Source organism: Amaranthus tricolor, chromosome 13 (genome assembly GCF_026212465.1).
Source record: "Amaranthus tricolor cultivar Red isolate AtriRed21 chromosome 13, ASM2621246v1, whole genome shotgun sequence".
NCBI lineage: Eukaryota > Viridiplantae > Streptophyta > Magnoliopsida > Caryophyllales > Amaranthaceae > Amaranthus > Amaranthus tricolor.
In genome coordinates, this window is record NC_080059.1 from 8510207 (window position 1) to 8528371 (window position 18165).

The 18165-nt window shown below is 34.0% G+C and overlaps 1 protein-coding gene across 3 annotated transcripts; it reads right to left on the reverse strand.

Moving 5' to 3' along the window:
- Nucleotides 1-593: 593 nt before the first annotated feature.
- On the reverse strand, nt 594-17682 carry LOC130797476 (uncharacterized). Of its 3 annotated transcripts, none has more exons than XM_057660070.1 (28): nt 17324-17682; nt 17044-17233; nt 16813-16928; nt 16612-16728; nt 16272-16418; nt 15575-15961; nt 15320-15477; nt 14985-15106; nt 14795-14886; nt 14497-14692; nt 14344-14404; nt 12850-12998; nt 12664-12734; nt 10653-10826; nt 10487-10558; nt 7712-7813; nt 7512-7601; nt 6928-7003; nt 6755-6848; nt 6609-6678; nt 5650-5829; nt 3172-3294; nt 3007-3090; nt 2599-2783; nt 2332-2470; nt 2187-2246; nt 1473-1577; nt 596-1377 (listed from the first exon to the last, which is right to left on the reverse strand). In XM_057660070.1, the coding sequence occupies exons 1-28, from the start codon at nt 17510-17512 to the stop codon at nt 1264-1266; spliced, it is 3663 nt and encodes a 1220-aa protein (XP_057516053.1). In that variant the 5' UTR covers nt 17513-17682; the 3' UTR covers nt 596-1263. The 3 variants fall into 3 exon arrangements, with proteins under 3 accessions (XP_057516054.1, XP_057516053.1, XP_057516052.1); XM_057660069.1 differs by having other exon boundaries at nt 599-1377; nt 16813-16940; nt 17324-17681; XM_057660071.1 differs by lacking the exons at nt 16813-16928; nt 17044-17233; nt 17324-17682 and having other exon boundaries at nt 594-1377; nt 16272-16450; nt 16612-16727.
- Nucleotides 17683-18165: the final 483 nt, after the last annotated feature.

Consider the following 18165-nt stretch of genomic DNA (forward strand, 5'->3'; position numbering starts at 1 on the left):
CAATTTTAATACATTTTAAAATTTTAGATTTTTAATAATTATTGGTATTGTGTTACTCAAGTAGAGCTAAATATGTACCTACTTTCATGCTTATTTCCTTGGTTGTTTTATTAAATTTTCTACATTCTAAATTTTGGTTATGACTCAACATTTTAGTGAGCTCTCGTGATCATGGAAATTGGAAACCAAAGACCTTTGAGTCTTCTTTATGATTACCTCATAAGGTTGCAAGGAAAGATGGATCACATTGCTACTTTTCTTCTTCATTATCATTAGTAATTACTTTCCTCTTTTTTTTTTTTTACTTTTTACACAATTTTTAAAGTAATTTTTAAATCTCAATATTTCTAATTATGTATCATAAAAAAATCATAAAAATATATAATAATAAAATGTATATTAAGACAAATATAATGAGATCTTTCAAAAACTGTAATCAAACTTTTCTTTTTAAAGTGAAATATTCTAAATGAGATATACATAAGAAAACGAAAAAAGTATAATCTTAATTGAATTATTTTGATGACTACAATGGTAAAAGGTGATTTTAAAGTGCCTCCAATGCTTCTAGGCTTAGAGGACTTAATAGTTAGATGGTTTGAAAAGAGAGATTGATAAATTATGTTACAAAAAATCAATTTGAGACTGATTACCAAGAAACGCGTCTTATTCATAGGTTAGATAGAATAACTAATACATATTACGAGAATAGAAATTCCTTATTTAATATTGTCTCTAGTTTTTCTATGGACAGGATACACTAAATATGATGATGATTTAATAACGTCTTACCGAAAAACGGTCTCTCACAAGAGTAGCTATATCGATTATATTTGATTATTTTGCACAATGTGTAAAATGAAAATGGATATATTCACCAAGAATATAGTGACAACCAGAAGACATGTGCATTTATCAAATATTTATGCAATTAAAAAAGATGGTGGGGCCAGGTAAGAATGAAAAATGTGGTCTAATGCTATTAGAACCATAAACTCGATTTCTAATTTGAACTTCCTCAGTTTCTCAAGCTCAGTAAGTTACAGTCCTAAAAGATTCTAAACATCACAGGAACCATTCAATGAAACAAAGGGAAACAAAGTGCAGACTTAAATACACATTGTCCCTCTTTATACAATCATCCTATGAATAACTTATACGAAGCTACGCCTCACAAAACAACACGAAATGGCTCCGCTGTGACTCGCAAGACGACACCAAATGTCTCCCACATTGCATTAGCTTTGTATACACAAAAATCCTTCACATGAAGTAACTAAGTGCCTTTTTCCTCCTTGAACCACCCTCGCCGTAAAGTTCGTTCCATTGCTGAAGCTCGGTCATATTAACACTTTCAGACGATACACTAGCACAAACCTGTTTTCATTTCGAAACAATCCGCGTCAAAATGATACAAGGTAGAGGAAGAATGAACTCAAAACAAGGAATTTGCCAGGAAGTTTGATTCTTACCTGCTCGTGTGCACGTTTAAAATCATCCAAGTTCAGAGGACGAATGTCTGCACTACCACTCAAAGGTGGCAGTGGTCTGCTTTCTGCTACTGCGGATATACGCTCCTGGAGTGTATGGAACATTAAAACTTGAGTGATAATAATATGCAGAACAGGTGTAAATTCCAGATACTTCTCTTCACCTTTTCAATTTTCTTTTCGGAAGATGACAAAATTGCATGAAAAGCCATATAACAATGTTTATGCCTATATATTGGACTCAATAATGCCATTCGCATAGCTCACGGATTTGGCCGTATGTAAGAGTTTTGGCCGTATGTAAGAGTTTGTGCCTATGATGCGCCAGCCCAGTAATTTACAACCTACTTCTCATTTCTCATAGAACCTTCAGTTATTTTAAACTTTGTCAACAAATATCCAAACTTACTTTTTTTCTTTGCTATCTTGTCGTATTTAATATTAACCAAAGATATGTATGAAACAACAATCAAGTTCAGTGTTATCACTGTTGTCTAAATTACTTGTCCCCTTAAAAGATTGAAATAACAAAATATTGTCCATTTTGGTATAATTTAGGGCTATATTAGGCAAGTCAGGTAAGATATCGAAATCCATAAAGAATCACTACGAACATGTATGTGGCACATGGGTAAAAATAGCAAGTCAAATCTTTCAAGAATGAGAAGATCTTTTAAGAATGAGAGAAAAGCAAACCTGTTTTTCCTTCTCCAGTATTTCTCTGATTGGACGATGTGCAGCAGCCACACAAAGATTCTGTAAAATAATTCTCAAAATTTTTTAGATTCTTATATTACAAAGAGCAATTAGACAATGAACGATAACTGATTATCATATTAACCTTAAGATCGCTCCCAGAATATCCATCAGTCATGCTGGCAATTGCATCAAAGTCGAAATCGGCGGACAATTCCTCTTTCGCCAATATTACTTTTAATATCTTTGCTCTATTTGGAGCATCGGGCAAGTTAACCATAAGCCTGATAAAACACCAATAACCAGGACCCAGTTGAGTATACAAGTTACAACCAAATCAGATTTTAACACATCACAACTAAGGACCAGGCCAATGTCAATGCTTGAATCTAAAAGTGCACTAAGAGCTTACCTACGAGGCAGCCGCCTTATGACAGCTTCATCAAGGTCAAAAGGTCTGTTTGTTGCTGCAAGCACCAGAACTCGTTCTGTATCTTTGGTCCTCAAGCCATCCCAATTCACCATGAATTCATTTTTCATTTTACGCATAGCCTCATGTTCTCCAGGATTTTCTCTACGGCCTAACATGCTATCAACCTATATTCAAGTAGCACAATTAAGAAATCTTTTTCCATTACAAAACCCCGTGTCATTAAATGACTCCAACCTAAGCGGGGTTTGGGAGGTCGAATGTTTGCAACCTAACCCTTGTAGAAACATGGATATTGTTTTCAATTTAAAAGACAAAATAATTTAAGAAAAAACAGTTTGAGAAGTACATGGAAAACATTATTTGATGAGCAGGTGAGAAGGAGCTTACTTCATCAACAAATACAACACTTGGAGCAATTTTACTAGCAAGTGAAAAAACAGCCTTCACATACTTTTCACCTTCACCAAACCACTGAATAGAAGCAAATTAACATCAAATCAGAGTCTCATACGAAGATATAATAGAGAATACAGTTGTGTGTTCATTGCAAACCTTAGAAGTGATGCTTGACATTGATATATTGATGAAGTTTGCACCAGCTTCAGTGGCAACAGCTTTAGCAAGCATTGTCTTTCCGGTACCAGGAGGGCCAAACAAAAGAATACCCTTGCAAGGCTGAACAGACAAAAAAACTAATTAAAATTTCATTCAGCCACAAAGTCTAAAATAAACAGATCTCAGATAATAATATGGGAAAAGCTCAAGAGATTTTTGGAATTTCTATTTGGGGAAAATGAGAACAAACAAGAACGGAAGGCGCTGTCCCAAATTTTAGTTGCTATGTAAGGTTTTATGGAACTTTTGCTTGGATTTAAGGAGTTAAAAGAGAAATTTAGGACTGAATGTTTTAAAAGCACTAAATTAAAGATAATTGCATTAAATGTATAGTATAAATAATACATAAAATTAGGATTGGATGAATTATAATAGATTAAATTTGAGATTTAATAAGTTCAAAAATATTGTAAAAGGAAATATTGCAACTAATTTGGGACGACTCAAAATGGAATGTGTAGCAACTAATTTGGGACAAGTGAGCCTATACCCACAAGATGCTTGAAACAACAAAGTCATTACCAATGTTACATGAAACGAAATTCGATCCAATAAAAAAATGGAAAACGAAAACGCGAAGCGTCAATTTGAATTATCAACAACTTAGGAAATGGAGTTGAATATGAAATGAAAGCTATTTTTATTTGCAACAAGTAATATATGCCTAAACTAAACACAAAAAATATGAAGAAAGTACAATTAAACATCTAAAATAAAATGACAATTGATTGCTCATACTCCTATGTCCTATCTTAAAAAGCAGTAATGTTAGAACTAAGTTACTAAACTCAAACAAGCAGAAGAAAAAACAAGAAATTAATAAAAAAAAATACAAATACTATTAATGGTTGATTGAAAAAAGAAAAGTAAGACAACAAACTCTAAAGTCACAACTCACAAGTCTTTTCCACTTCCTTTTTCTCTCTCATCTCACTTACCCTTTCTTTCGTCTCTATTTGTTCTTTCTTTCATTCTCGGTAAAGGAGAATGGTAAATTGGTAAAGGCAATTCCAAATCTTTGAAGCTAGCATACAGATCAAGTTGCAACGAAAAAGTCTATTTTTGTTATTGAGTTCTCTGAAGGCTTCAAGTACCCTTCCTCCCTTCTCTTGCTTCTTTATTCTTGCTCTTCAAGACATTGTCTTATACTTGGTAAGACGGCAACTGGAACCTTACAGCTATCATCCTAGATTGTGTTTCAGTCTATGGATAGTTTGCAACGTAATTTCACACTACGTTTGGCATTTCGTGCATTAATAGTCATTATGACAATTTAATACTTTTAATACTATGTGATGTCCAAATAATACACATAAAAAGTGGGTTCAATGCAATAGCCTCATTTTCTTTTTCCCTTATATATAATGATATACTGCCCGATTCAAAAGAGTATAGTGGGGTCAAGTGACCCTATTATCAGAAAGGTGATTTCGCTCATGACAAGAGCGGTGAACATAAATTGGGATTTGCATGAGCATATGAAAAATAAGTAGACGAGAATATATGTTGAAGGATCACTGGAATTAATTTTCTTAGTTGTTAAAACAGAATAGAGCATAATTTTGTTAGCGACGACTTCCAAATTGATTTGTTTTAGTTCATTAGTTGACCCATTTATTCAGTGATCACAAGACACAACCTAATGAAAGCTACTCTTAGATACTCCTAACACTGGTGCAAACATTATATAGTCTCAAATCCAGCCCGCACATCCTTCCCCTCTCTCCCACATCAATTTTAAAAATAAATAAAAAAACCCCAAACAAGAGGATTTATGAGAGGAAACAAAAAATGGTATGTGCTTCTACCAAGGGTCAAGTTCAGCACAAGCAAGTTAGCCGCACCATAGCTTCTCATAAATTGCAAGTGTTGGCCAACACACATAGCATCATGAATAGAGAAGACACTAGTCGCATAAGCTTCAATGAGTTTCACGGTCAGAAACATTGGAGATCCTCACTATTTGCAATATAGCTATAGGGTTCTAGACCCTTGAGCAACTTTTAAGTTGGATTATCAACTCCAACTCCAACGGTCAGAAACACATCGATAAATAGAATAGATGTAGTGCTTCTACTTTCTTGGTGTTAAACAAAGTGCAACTAAGGTCAATAATCACAGTGCAGAATAAGGTTGCATTGTAAAGTTTAAGGGATATCTCAAAGTTTACAACAACCTCGTTACTACAAGACTGTGACTGTTACAGTTGCCACTATTGAAACTGCATGTTTACAAAAGGGTCCATTCCCTTTTAACTACTAACAATCAAAATACTAAAGAACACATGCCTAAAAAGTCAAAACAGACAATGTTGATCCAATGACAGGATAACACCTTAAAGCACTCATCAATATCAACAGCTAGCAGGCAAACAGGCGCGGAAAATGATATAGAAATAAAACAAATGAAACAAACCTTAGTTAATTGGCCCTTGCAAAAAAGTTCAGGCCTTTGTAGAGGCAGCATTACTAATTCCTTCAGTGTGTCTTTCACATTTTCAAGGGCTCCAATATCATCAAATGTTACTCCAATGTCACTGGGTGGAATGACATCTGCCAACAGCCGCTTCTCAAATTCATTTTCTGTCACTACATCCTGATATTTTCCCAAAACACACAGCATTAAATACTATACTTGAATACGATTTCTTTATGTTATGGATGAATACATTATTATTACTTTACAGAAAAACAATAAACAAGAGGACACATGTCAGCTTATTAAAATTATCCAGCCTAAGAAAATTTCCTTTCAATTTTCCACCTACTAATGATATTCCAAAGTGATGTTTGCAATCAAGAGTCAGAACAACCACTTTGTTATTACAAGGATAGGGTGTGTACATCCAATCTCCATTGCCTGTGGGAGCCACTTGGCATTGGGGTAAAGGCATGTTATTGTATTAGTCCCTAAGTTACGTAAACTATGCATCTCAATGGATCCAAATATTTATATTAGACTATAATAAACTGGATTAAATCATGTACAAATCTAATTCATGTGAAGTCGCTGATTATTTTGTTATCAAGGATCAATTGGAAAAAAAAAAAACCTCTTTGTTAAAACAAGGGCATGATTGCGTACATCAACTTTTCGAACACTAGCGATAAGGGAGACACATAATGACAACATGACACGATGGTAATGGAATGTTATACACTAATTACTGCAAGGAAACTTCTAGCTAAAGTATTTTATATCCTTAACATACTAATATATCCTTGTAGAATTATATTTTCTGAACTCAGGAAAATAATTGATGATATATAAGACGATCAGCCTTCTTTTGCATTTATTAACAATTCTTGCAAAATCTGTACATTTGCACAGTTGGTAAGCTTGTGTAATATAAACTTGCAGAAGATATTACATACCTTTAGAGACTTTTTTAAGCTTTTGGATTCATTCTGGATAGACTGTAGTACACCAATCCCGTACTTGAGGCTGTCAAGAGCCATTAAGGTCAACAAACAATAGCCAGTCTAATGTAACAAATCAGAAAGTTACTATAATCAAATACCTCTCAGCAGACAAAACAAGCCTTGCATCAGACTCAGATTGAGGACTCTGCATCAAAAAATAGCTTAGAGCCCATCCAACCACCTTCTCTGCACCTGCAAACCATAAATGACTCAGTAACCATCTAAGTACAGCTAAACATATCCAATTGCTCATCAAATAGGGGCAACATACTATCATTGGAAAGTGTGAGATCCTTGACACACAGTGTCTCCAGTCCATCACATTCCAAGCCACTACGACTCAAAACCTACAGATCATCAAAAAAAAAGAGTTGTAACTAAATGCTTTTTAGTAAATACATTTAGAAATAGAAAATAGCGTAGCAAGCTATTAAAATAAACCAAAGTCCTAAAACAACAATCAAATGGAGAGATCTCATAAGAAATGGTGACAAAGTCAAAAAAAAGATTTTTCATGCTACGAACCCCAGGGGCCATGTCCATGAATCCTCATAAGTAGGATCATTAATATCACAACACAAGTCTTGTACTCTTACTTGATAAACAGTCAAAATACAGTAGGTTTATGCAAATATAAGATGATGTTGCCAAAGACCCTGAACCATATCAGGTAAAGAGGATTTAAAGCATCAGTAATTCCCACCCCAAAAATATTAGAAAATAATCTTGTAAAAATGCAATGGTTTGCTTCATGCTTGCATAACTCAAACTTAAGGTGACCAAGATCACTAGCTGGAACAAACAATGATCTTGATTTTCTTTTACAAAAACAGAAATTATGGATTAAGTTCTCACAGTGCGCAGGTGACCCAAATTACTCTTCATTTTAAGAGTTTCAGAATCCCGTTCTAATTGATTTTTCCAGCTAGCAAGAAGATCCTCATCCTGCAAGGATAATGCAAGCAGCGAGCAAAGCATAAATGGTCCATAGAGAAGAGAGTAGTGATCAAGACATAAGTGAATGAAGGATAATATGATTCAAGGTGCAAACAAACCTGAGGCATATGAATTGTAACCTTGTTCGGGAAAAGCTTTGTTAGAGCCTTTGTTGCTCGCGAAACATCTTTCCCTTTATCATGCAATCTGCCAAAACTATCCTGAGGGATAAAAAAGTAGAGACATCAGTCCATGTACATCATCCAACAAAGTGCTTCATCAATCTCACTCTACAATCAAGATAATTATAAATGATTGCAAGAAGAGCCAAGAAGTGAACGGGAGTTGGTACTTGGAAAAAAAATTATTCACAAAAATGTACATGCAAGGAACAGTTCATTAACGATCACAAAGTTGCTAATGTGGCATGAGTTCCATTTATAACTATTTTTATCTCACTCGCGTTCAAAACTATATCTTCAAGAAAATTATTCACGCAGATGAAAGGTCTTAGAGATTTGTAATAAGTGGAAGTAAACATGCCACTTTTTTATCCAATATGAAACTGACCCAAACCTTTTCAAAAAACTAGTTCGTCATAACCCAAAATTCTTTACTAGTTACCCAAAAGTAAACAACCCGAAAAAACAAAAAAGTGGGTCAAACCCAACTATAACCCGTACCAAATAAATTTTGACCTGTTTTCCCAAATGTCAAATTTAAAATTCCACATTATCATTTGTTGGTCGAAGCCAACATTATTTCTGGCCATGTCATGACTTTTGAGTTAATATTCTAATGTCGAAGTCTTAAAACCAGTATGTTGGTCCACTTGTTACTAATAAAAAATTTACAAGTTTACATGTTTTGATAAAATTTCATTGAAGAGAAAAAATATAAAAAATTGTGTCAGGTCATTTCTATTCTTTCTTTGTAAGTATTAATATTGAAAACCACTGGCTGTCACTACTTCTCTTATTCATCTTCCTTGCCCAACTTCCTTTTTTTCTCTCTTTCTAGAAAAACCCTTACACTTTCATATCACCAAAACAAATATAAGGGCAATTTGATCCATGAACAAACTCCAATTGGGGATTATCAAACCCATTTGTCATAAAAGCCTCGATGTGACACTAATCCGACCAAAACGGACTCAACCCGAAACTTCCCCCCTACCATTGAAGTAAGTGAAAATATTGGTCAATAATTTTTGATAAATAAAACAATATCTATTCAAGATAAAGTATGTGAAAGGTGGAGCATTGAAAACATGTTCTTTAATATTATACGAGCAATATCAATTTACAAATGCTTTAAGATATGGCCATGATAATAGAGAATATTAAAATGTTCTGAGCTCCCACTATTGGTTTTGTAACTATGTCCTACCCTTGTCATTTCATAATACAAAGCCTCCATTATTCAAGTTGAGCATTAACCAAAAATTGTTCTAAACGTATAAAACAATGGGTTTAAATCAATTTATCTTTGTAATACTTTTATTATAACCTTAAATGATATATTTCCATATCTCTACATGTGTTCCATTTGGTTTTTGTCTAATCATCAATCAATCACATTAATCATAATAAGAATTTTTTAATTAATCTATAAGTTAAAACATAGTCAAGTGGAATTTTGTTTAATTCGTTTGAACATATATTCATTAATATCAATTTTTTATAATTTTGAATTATGTACAATTAAAGATAATATGAATTAATGCATTGATTAGTGTGCAAAACCAAATTGGAAATTTAAAGTGAAATGGAAGAAGTATAGTAACATAGATTTACAAGCAGTTTGATAGCAAAATAAGTGTGTCCTGCATTGTGAAATAAAAAGGAGTAGCATTACGTGAGTGGGCCCATGATTCTATCTCAACATTAATCAGTGATCCAAGAAGACAAAAGCTCTTGTTATTAGCAGCCTTTTTAAAACTTATAAGGCTAAAAGAGAGTATGATAATCAAACTAAAAAGGTGAACAGAACACAGTCCTCACAATCTCCCCCTTTCCCTCATCAACAGGCTAATAGCTAGTCATCAAGCCAAGGTCACCTAGATTGCTTAACCTCTAATATACTTCTAATGCTATATTTGGTGAAGATGATTTCATTTTGAAATCTAGAATCGACTGAAATTTAATGTTCGGGAAATCAATGAAATCCGATTTTGGATTTGAGTCAATTTCACCATTGTTTTAAAAGTAGGTTAATTGGAGAATTGAGAATGACATCCCAAACCTTGTCATTTTCACCTTCTTCCTTTATGATTTCATGATTAAAACATACAATTTAAAATGAGTTACGTGTTTTCAAACACAACCCTACAGGATATCCAAAATATAATAAACTAACACCATGATATTATTTGCAAGTTGCAACAACAAAGCCTAAAATGCTTTCCAACCCAACCAAACTGATCAGAGTTTCTTTCAAAGTTCATCTAAAACTAAGAATTCATAGTACTATATGCAAATAAAACTCCCTATTGCAGGCCATCGTTCAAATTCTCAAAGAGATCAAAATCCAATAGCAGGTTATCCCTTCCTGAACATGATCTGACGAAACTTCAATTCTTTTAGTTATGAACCATGATACTAATAGCAGTGGCAAAAGATTATGAGCTGAAAGCCAGCTCCTAACAAGACTCAAGGTAAGACTCCAATAAAAATGGAAGTTATACTTGTATCAATTAGTTGCAATACTTCCCATTTCAGGATATGTCATATTGGTTGCAATTTCCATCCCCTTACTTTCTCATTTTATTTCTCTCTCCTCCCAACTACCCACTTTTTACCTCTATTTCTCTCTACCTTTCTTGATCTTAAAGAAAAATAAACACAGGAAATTTAAAGCTATAAACTATATGAAAAAAAGAAAAGAAACTTTACTGGAAAAGCCAGGTCCAACAGAGCAGTTTGATTGCTGCCAAACTTTGTGAAAAATAAACCACCAGGATGTGCCTACAAAAAAAAAAGATTTTAGAAACATAACACATCCAAGCAAGAGTCCTGGAACATGGTAAAAGGTAAGAAACATAAATGAAATCAACAGTACCTTCTCTTTACGGTTATCATTTTGAACTTGTGACCCAATTACAACAACATTATCAGGAAGCTTCTCCAGCCTACTTTTGAAGGTTGAATAAGATTCTGAGTTACCAACAAGAGACTTCTCCGCATCTTTGATGAATAAAATGAAAGGGGAGCTTCTGCTCTCATTTGTTATGACCTAAAGACAAGGCAATGACATACTGAATTATAAATATACTTTGGTAATAAAAATGAATTATTTTATGTAAAAAAAATGAAAAGAAAAAAAAGAAGCTAACTCTCAAATGCCAAATCTGGCACCTTGCATTATGTTTCTTTCCAATGAGTGTTTGGCCTGCCATACTCAATATAACAAGGCGGAAAACAAGACAAAGACAAAAAGCTAACAGTATCTTTTCCACAACTGAAGCATACTCCTAAACCACGTGAGAATCATCTTACTCAAGACTCTTTAACAAAACAAGAAATGCTTCTTTTTCTGTAATATGTCATCTACACAGCAATCGGAATTCCCAATGAACATAGCATCAGGAATCAAAAGTTATGACTACTGCTTCACCCTAGCTAATAGAAACTAACCCGTCAACTGATTCTTGGGAGTACATGTGCAAATTTTCAGCAAACAAGAGCTACACAAACTTGTATGCATATGTTCACCCTAGCTGGCATTTTATCCTGTGTTCTAAACTCTACCTGCACCCTATATAATGTTTCTTATTAGAACTAAAATAGGTGGTTGGATTCTTTCTGCCTAAATCTGCTATAGCCTATGTTACTTGGACACGGATATGGGTATCGGATATGGGTGTGGATCCTAGGATCCAGTACGACAATTTTAAAATTTTAGGATACGCGGACACCGTCCTTATATTGGATACGGGTACAAGGACACGGCAAAAGAATTTAAAAAAAATCTCATATAGCATAAATATATTTAAAATTGCCTAAAATATAAATAGTCAATATTATTATTATTATTAATAAAATTTTGAACATATTAATATTATTAATATTATTATTGGACAAATAGAAGAAAACAAAGAAAATTTTCATTAGTAGTAGGAAAGCAGTACTACTTCTACCATTTCAAAAATAATAAAAAGGTAACGAAGTAAATAACTAAAAAGTAACAAGTGAAAAGGTGAAAAGGTAAAAGGTAAAAAAGTAAACAAAAGTAAAAATAAAACTAGGCTTCTTTGAGAAGCTAAAAGAAGTCTGACAACTTCATCTTCACTTAGTAAAACCCTTCATTTTCCCTGAATCATTAATTTCCATGTCCTCCAGGCTCCACAAAACGGTACTCCCTCCTTTCACCTTTTTTTCTTTCTCTTTATTTTTTATCTTTAATGATTCAAATTTCAACCCTTTTCTTCATCTCTAAAAGAGAAAAAAAAAAACATGTTCTTCATCTCTAAAATAGAAGAAAAACAATGGTTGATAAGTGAAGCTTCAATGGCGATTTAAGAATGACAACATGGAATTGGGTTGTACACAAGTGCAATCCGACGTACCGGGCACATATCCAGCACCGGTATCCGTACCGGACACCAGTGAGCCGGAAAAAATGGAGGGTTCGAGTAACATAGGCTACGGCCATCTACAAATCAACAAAGTATGTTGTCAATTGTCCTAGCTAACTCTCAATTCACAAAAACATACATAAAAAATTAATCAGCTGACTGATTCCAAAATGAAAATAAACTCTAAAGATAGTAAAACTACATCTTGCACATCTTGCAAGGAGTGTGATTATTCAAAGACTTCTAAAGTAGGAAACAATTTTTAATACAAGTTAATGTCTTCTTTGGCAAAAAAGACTTATCTATCTAGTAGTTTCTTTCTAATTCTGATGAAATTTCTTTCTTAGAGGAAAAACACTATACTATCAAATGTATCAATCAATATAGAGTATAATATAAGGTACATCAAAAAAAAAAGCCTTCACCAACCATACTCACGGCAGTCAAAGAAAGTAAAACACAGTAATGGAACAGTATATAGCATTGAGATGGTACCTCAAATAGTGTATTGATCAGTAATTTGTCCAAGTCTTCTACACCAGGGTTCTCCAGGCGGAGATCATGGACTAAAGGAGAGGAAAACAAAGAGCTTTCAATAATATGCATAAGGAAGGCTGAAAGAATATAATAATTACAAGGTGTCACCCTGTTGAGCATTTACAGAAAAGACAAGAGTATTACCATTGCAAAAGAATCCATGATCGAATTCACACATGCCACCAAGGTCAACACCTGAAGGCACTGATTTGTCAAATCTCACACCAATTTTTGAAAGTGGATTATCTTCAAAAGGTAAAACAACCCTGCCACGCATTCCAAAAGTTGGACCCCTGCAAGAATTTTACAGACAAAAAAAAAACAAAAACCATCAAAAATTGAAGAGAAGTCAGAAAAAACACTTTGTGACTTCCTGGAGATAACAATTCCAACAAAAGTTAGTTAAGCACTTAAAACTTTCTATTAAACTAATACGAATTTGTGCAGGAACATAAAAGTAGCTTCTTTAGTTGATTAAAAAACATCTTTCCTTTTTTCTTTCTCTTGGGTGATCCATTCCTAATCGGCATACATAAATCATAATAGATGGATAAAAACATATTTGATCTTCCTCAATTTCACATTTAATTTCCAACCCTACAACTCGAGAACCAATTTTCCAGCTGACATGAAAGGACATATGTGACAAAACCATACATTCTAGAGCACCTCACTGATAACCACAAGCAATAATGAAGAGTTTAAAAAAATGCGTTTCAGTTGCAAGTTACTGTGTTTCAACTGTTGATACACCATGATTTCAAATTTCCTGTTTACACCTGAATCTTAATTGCATTGTAAGTATCCATAACCCAAAAAATTCTTGCACCTCTGACATGCCAAGAGATTGATGTCCATGCCATAAAAAAAAAGGAAAAAAAATCATCAACATGAAAATGCAAAACATAAAAGCTCAAAGCTTATCATCATAAGTAACAACATATACCAGCATAAATATGTCCATAACAAGAGAATCAAAATCTCTACATTGATTGGAGACAAGCGATAAGACTAATGATATAAATAATGGTATAGATCGTGTAGCCCTGTCCCATTGATATCTGAATTTTAAGTACCAGGGATATATTTGAGGAGATTGGAAAAACCTAACAGAAATCACATTTTATTTTAGATAGTTTTGTTCATTTCATAACCTAAAGCTACACATTCCTAGAACTCAAGACTTCAGTTAATAAAAAAAAAAAAAAAAAAAAAAAAAAAAAAAAAAGCTGTCAGAACTATCTACATTGTTGAGACTTGCAATGCTCAAGATTGCAATCAAAAGAATCTCAGTCAAGATATAACCTATAAACATAAAGGCCATTAAAACACTCTTAAGGAGCTTCTATGAAACTTATTTTATGAAATATTAGTTTAAAGATGTAGTGAATAATAATATAGTCCATGTCAATGTCAAATATACAACTATGTGAATCTTTAAACTGGAATCTAATGAAAAAAAGTATACAATCCTTTTTGAGTCATTTATAAATAGCATTTCTAAAACCAGCAATGTTTTTAAAAGCAGCCAAGACAGCCAAAAATACATATATACAATATGAACAAATTGCAAACATATCAACGGCATAAAAACTTGTCCACCTGACAACAATGTTTTCTTATTTTCAGATGCCATACCGTGAAGATGTTGCGGTATATATACCAGTGGAACCCGAACCTATGTATCTCACTCTGTCGCCTGGATATTCAATAACCAAATTAAATTGTTTCTTGTATTAGGTGTTATAATAACTATAGGAAGCTTACACAAAATCTCCCACGAACACTTGCCTGATTTAAATGTGTAATTTTTAGATGAGAAAGAAACAAATGGTGTGAGTTCCAGCTTGGGCTGAGCATCTACTTCACCAGCAGGATCTGGACACTTATCCAGTTCCACTGAACCTGGGGTTTTCTTCATGGAGTTAGGTGTTTTCTCAGTATTATGACCATCCTTTAGAAGCTCTGCATCCTTTATTGACAAAGCCTAAAGAGATATATAGGTACATTAGTTTATTACTTTTTTGCCAACAAGAATCTAATACTTGAATGAGAGCAACGTTAGTTGATAAAAGTCTTAAGCTCTTACACCCAATAAGGCGTGGCTATCAAATACAAGGAGTTTAGCCCCAAAGTGTTTAGCTAATGCTTTTGCCAGCATCTCTTGATAAATCTCCGAACCTTTTTCATCAGTACAGTAACTTCGGTAAAGAGCTTTCATGAAGAGCAATAAACAATATACAATGCACAATTATAATAGACATGAAAATGAAATGCACCAGCTGGGCCTGAGAGTAAAATTCTTGGATTAACAGTAGGCAGCTCAGATGTATATTTTGCATGCTCTTTGTGCTTCAAATGTATGTAGGACGCAGAAATTAACACATTTTTTGTGTTTTCACTGCAAAACTCAAACAAAAACAACATAATTCATCAGAATCATCACAAGTAGAAAATCAATTTACTTCACTCTTTTTTTGATATTCAAAGGAAAATAGTCATATGTCATCCACTTAAGAAAAGGAAACTTAAAAGGTTTCAAGAAACAAGAAATATAGCCCACAAAATAATTAATTATCAAAGGTAATAAAAAAAATAAGCATCCAATCCCAACCTCAAATAATAAGGGAAGTCATCAAATGAAACGTTAACCCCATTGCCATCAATAATTCCTGCCAAAACATCTTCTTTGAAGGCCGCACATCTGGGAGATATACCAGATGTCGATGCCGGCTGTGAACTCCTTGTGCAATCATTTTTTTCTTCTAGTACCTATGACCAAAATAATAAGAAAGCTCAATTACTAGATACCCCCTAAAAAAAAGTTTCTGGCTTAGGACCTCAAAAACTATGAACTTTATAAACCTACATTGCCTCTCTCTAAGCCATCTGTTTTACGGTCAATAGGGAGGTTCTTGCTAGTCCCAACAATGTTTGTGGCATTATCACAGTCCATATTCTGAGTGGAATTTCCTTCCATACTATCAAACTCGGCCTCTGATCCATCCTGTATAACTGCATGAGTAGAAAGCTCACTTTCTTGGTGTGGCTTAGGAGTGCTCAGACCAGAAGGCCTCCATGTCAGATTAGGTCTCAGATTTGAGAGAGATGCCAATATAGAAGCCCCAGCCACTGCAGAAGGATCTCCTGATCTTTTCTCTACTGGAAAATACTTCCCAACAGCACCTTGAACCTCCACATTTCCCATTGACAAAGGTGCCTTCACAGCAACATCCATCACAAGTTGCTGGAAAATCTACACAATATGCAAGTTAAGGATGAAACTGACTACAGCAAAATATCCCTTGCGTGACGAGCAAATTACCAATAAAGATAATCACTATGGTATGCATTCAAGAGTTATGAATTCTAAATTAGCCTAGTAATCGAGGGATTTTATCTTTCACCCTTGTGACAAGGGCTCGGTTCTCACTACATACATGACGGATTAATTCTCTTTCCCCTTGCTTGTGGGGATTTTCTGTTTTGACCCAACTAAAAAAAAAGGAATATGTTCAAAAACTAATGAGTGCATAGCCAATAGAAGCAACATAAAGAGAGGATACATAAGCATGACTTCCAGCAACTCCGAAAACGACTTCGTCCCCAGAATGCAAAAGACGGCTGGTATTCTTCTTAACATTAATCCCATTTACAAAAACAGCTCCTTTGCTCCCTGTGCTTTCAAGAACAGCAATCATGCAGCCTTCACGCTGATAATACCAGCAAAAAATGAGTAATCATACTGCAAATACATCACCAAGACTTGATTTCCAAAACAATCACAAACACAAACATACTTTTTGATGGGCAAATGAATATCTTGGCAGCCAGTAATATGGTATAAACTTCAACTCAAAACTAATCATGATAAATTATACTCACTTACATTAAAAACATAAGTACCTGAGTATGTTTTATCTTGCATATGATCCCACTAGCCGATTGATCTTTCAGAGGTAAATTGCATTGTCTGCTTGAACCAATAGTGAAAACAGAAGCTGATATATTTACGGTCGGAGTCTGCATATCAATCAAAAAACCCAATTCAAGAACAGACATGTTTCTCCTTTTTTCACTAAAAAATCGAAAATACAATAAAATAACCTGTTGATACTCTGACAATAATCTACACCAAGGAGTAGCAGAAGTTTCATAACCCAAGATTTGTTTTTGAAAGTTTCTGGCTGGTGAAAATGAGTTCTTGGCGTGTTCCACCACAACTGGCGAATTCCCTTCAATCAATCAAAATTCAAAACCTATTTTCCAAACAAAAAAAAAAAAAAAAAAAAAAAAGCAAAAAGAAGCAAAGAAAATTCAAGAAAAAAGCTAAAGAACCTTCTGGAACTATCGGGGAAGACGAAATAGGAGCAGTAGCAGCCTCGGGTTTAACGGAATTAACATCCTCAGCACCACCGCTATGACTCACAGCTTCACATTCAACGGGATCTACACCCCCCAAACTACACATTTCCTTAGAATTTCCCGGAATTCCAGTAGATTTCTCCGATGCAACCTCATTTTCAACCTAATCAAATCAAAACATCCGATCAATTAAAACATCCACATTTAAATTCCCATACAAAAAATCAAAATTAAAAGAAATTAAAAGAAAAACCTTTAGACGTTTAGGCGAAGGAGGTTTAAGGTGATTATCATCGGCAGAAGCAGAAGACTTTTTGGAATTAGAAGCACCGCCATTAATCTTGGTGCCATCGTTATTGCTAGTACTACTTGTACTATTATTGTTGGTGGTTGTATTGTTGTTAGAAGACATAGATCCACTGCTTCGTCTAGTGGAAACCATGGCTATGAATTTGAGTTTGGTTTTCTGGGTTTGAGCGAGGTTTGGTCTTTCCTGTTTGTTCTACTCTCTGTATATAATCTGGTTTAGAGAGAGAATTAAACGGAAGAGGAATGAACGAAACAAATAAGGGAGATAGAGAGACGGAAAATTATGACTCTTGAGTCTAAGGAGCAAATACTACTATACTAGTACAAGCACTTTCTATCGTTTTAGTTTGAAATAGAATCGTCTTATTATGAGATAAGTTCATACAAATATAAAGCTTTTGTCTTTAATTATCGAGGATTTCATTTCCATATCAATTCAAGATATGCTTATTGAAATCTATATATTAACAAGTGGGACTCGTTGAGGTATTTGTGCAAGAGTTATGTTTGTGAAAAACCGTCTTTCGGTGAGACATCTCATAAAAAAAGCATATATGCTAATAATTTGTACCAGTTAGACTATTAAACTCGTGCATAAAGTGCCTCTCCCAAAAGAATTTGAGTTTGTGCAAATAGTTGTAATCTATGATTCATATTTAGCATATGGACAAAGAATCCGATCATATTATTCCGTCATAATAAATTATCTAAAGCCGATGTGCCATTTTCTTATTATTACCTTTACTAGATAATGCCCGTGCGATGCACAACTTTATTAAAATTTTT

What these genes read in the sequence shown, in the direction of transcription:
- LOC130797476 (XM_057660069.1), bottom strand. Translation starts at nt 17,512, where the DNA reads ATGGTTTCCACTAGACGAAGCAGTGGATCTATGTCTTCTAACAACAAT. An exon ending in TATACCGCAACATCTTCACG is followed by an intron (nt 12,999 to 14,343) that starts GTATGGCATCTG and finishes AAATTCTTGCAG; the next exon opens with GGGTCCAACTTTTGGAATGC. An exon ending in TCATGGATTCTTTTGCAATG is followed by an intron (nt 12,735 to 12,849) that starts GTAATACTCTTG and finishes CCTCTCCTTTAG; the next exon opens with TCCATGATCTCCGCCTGGAG.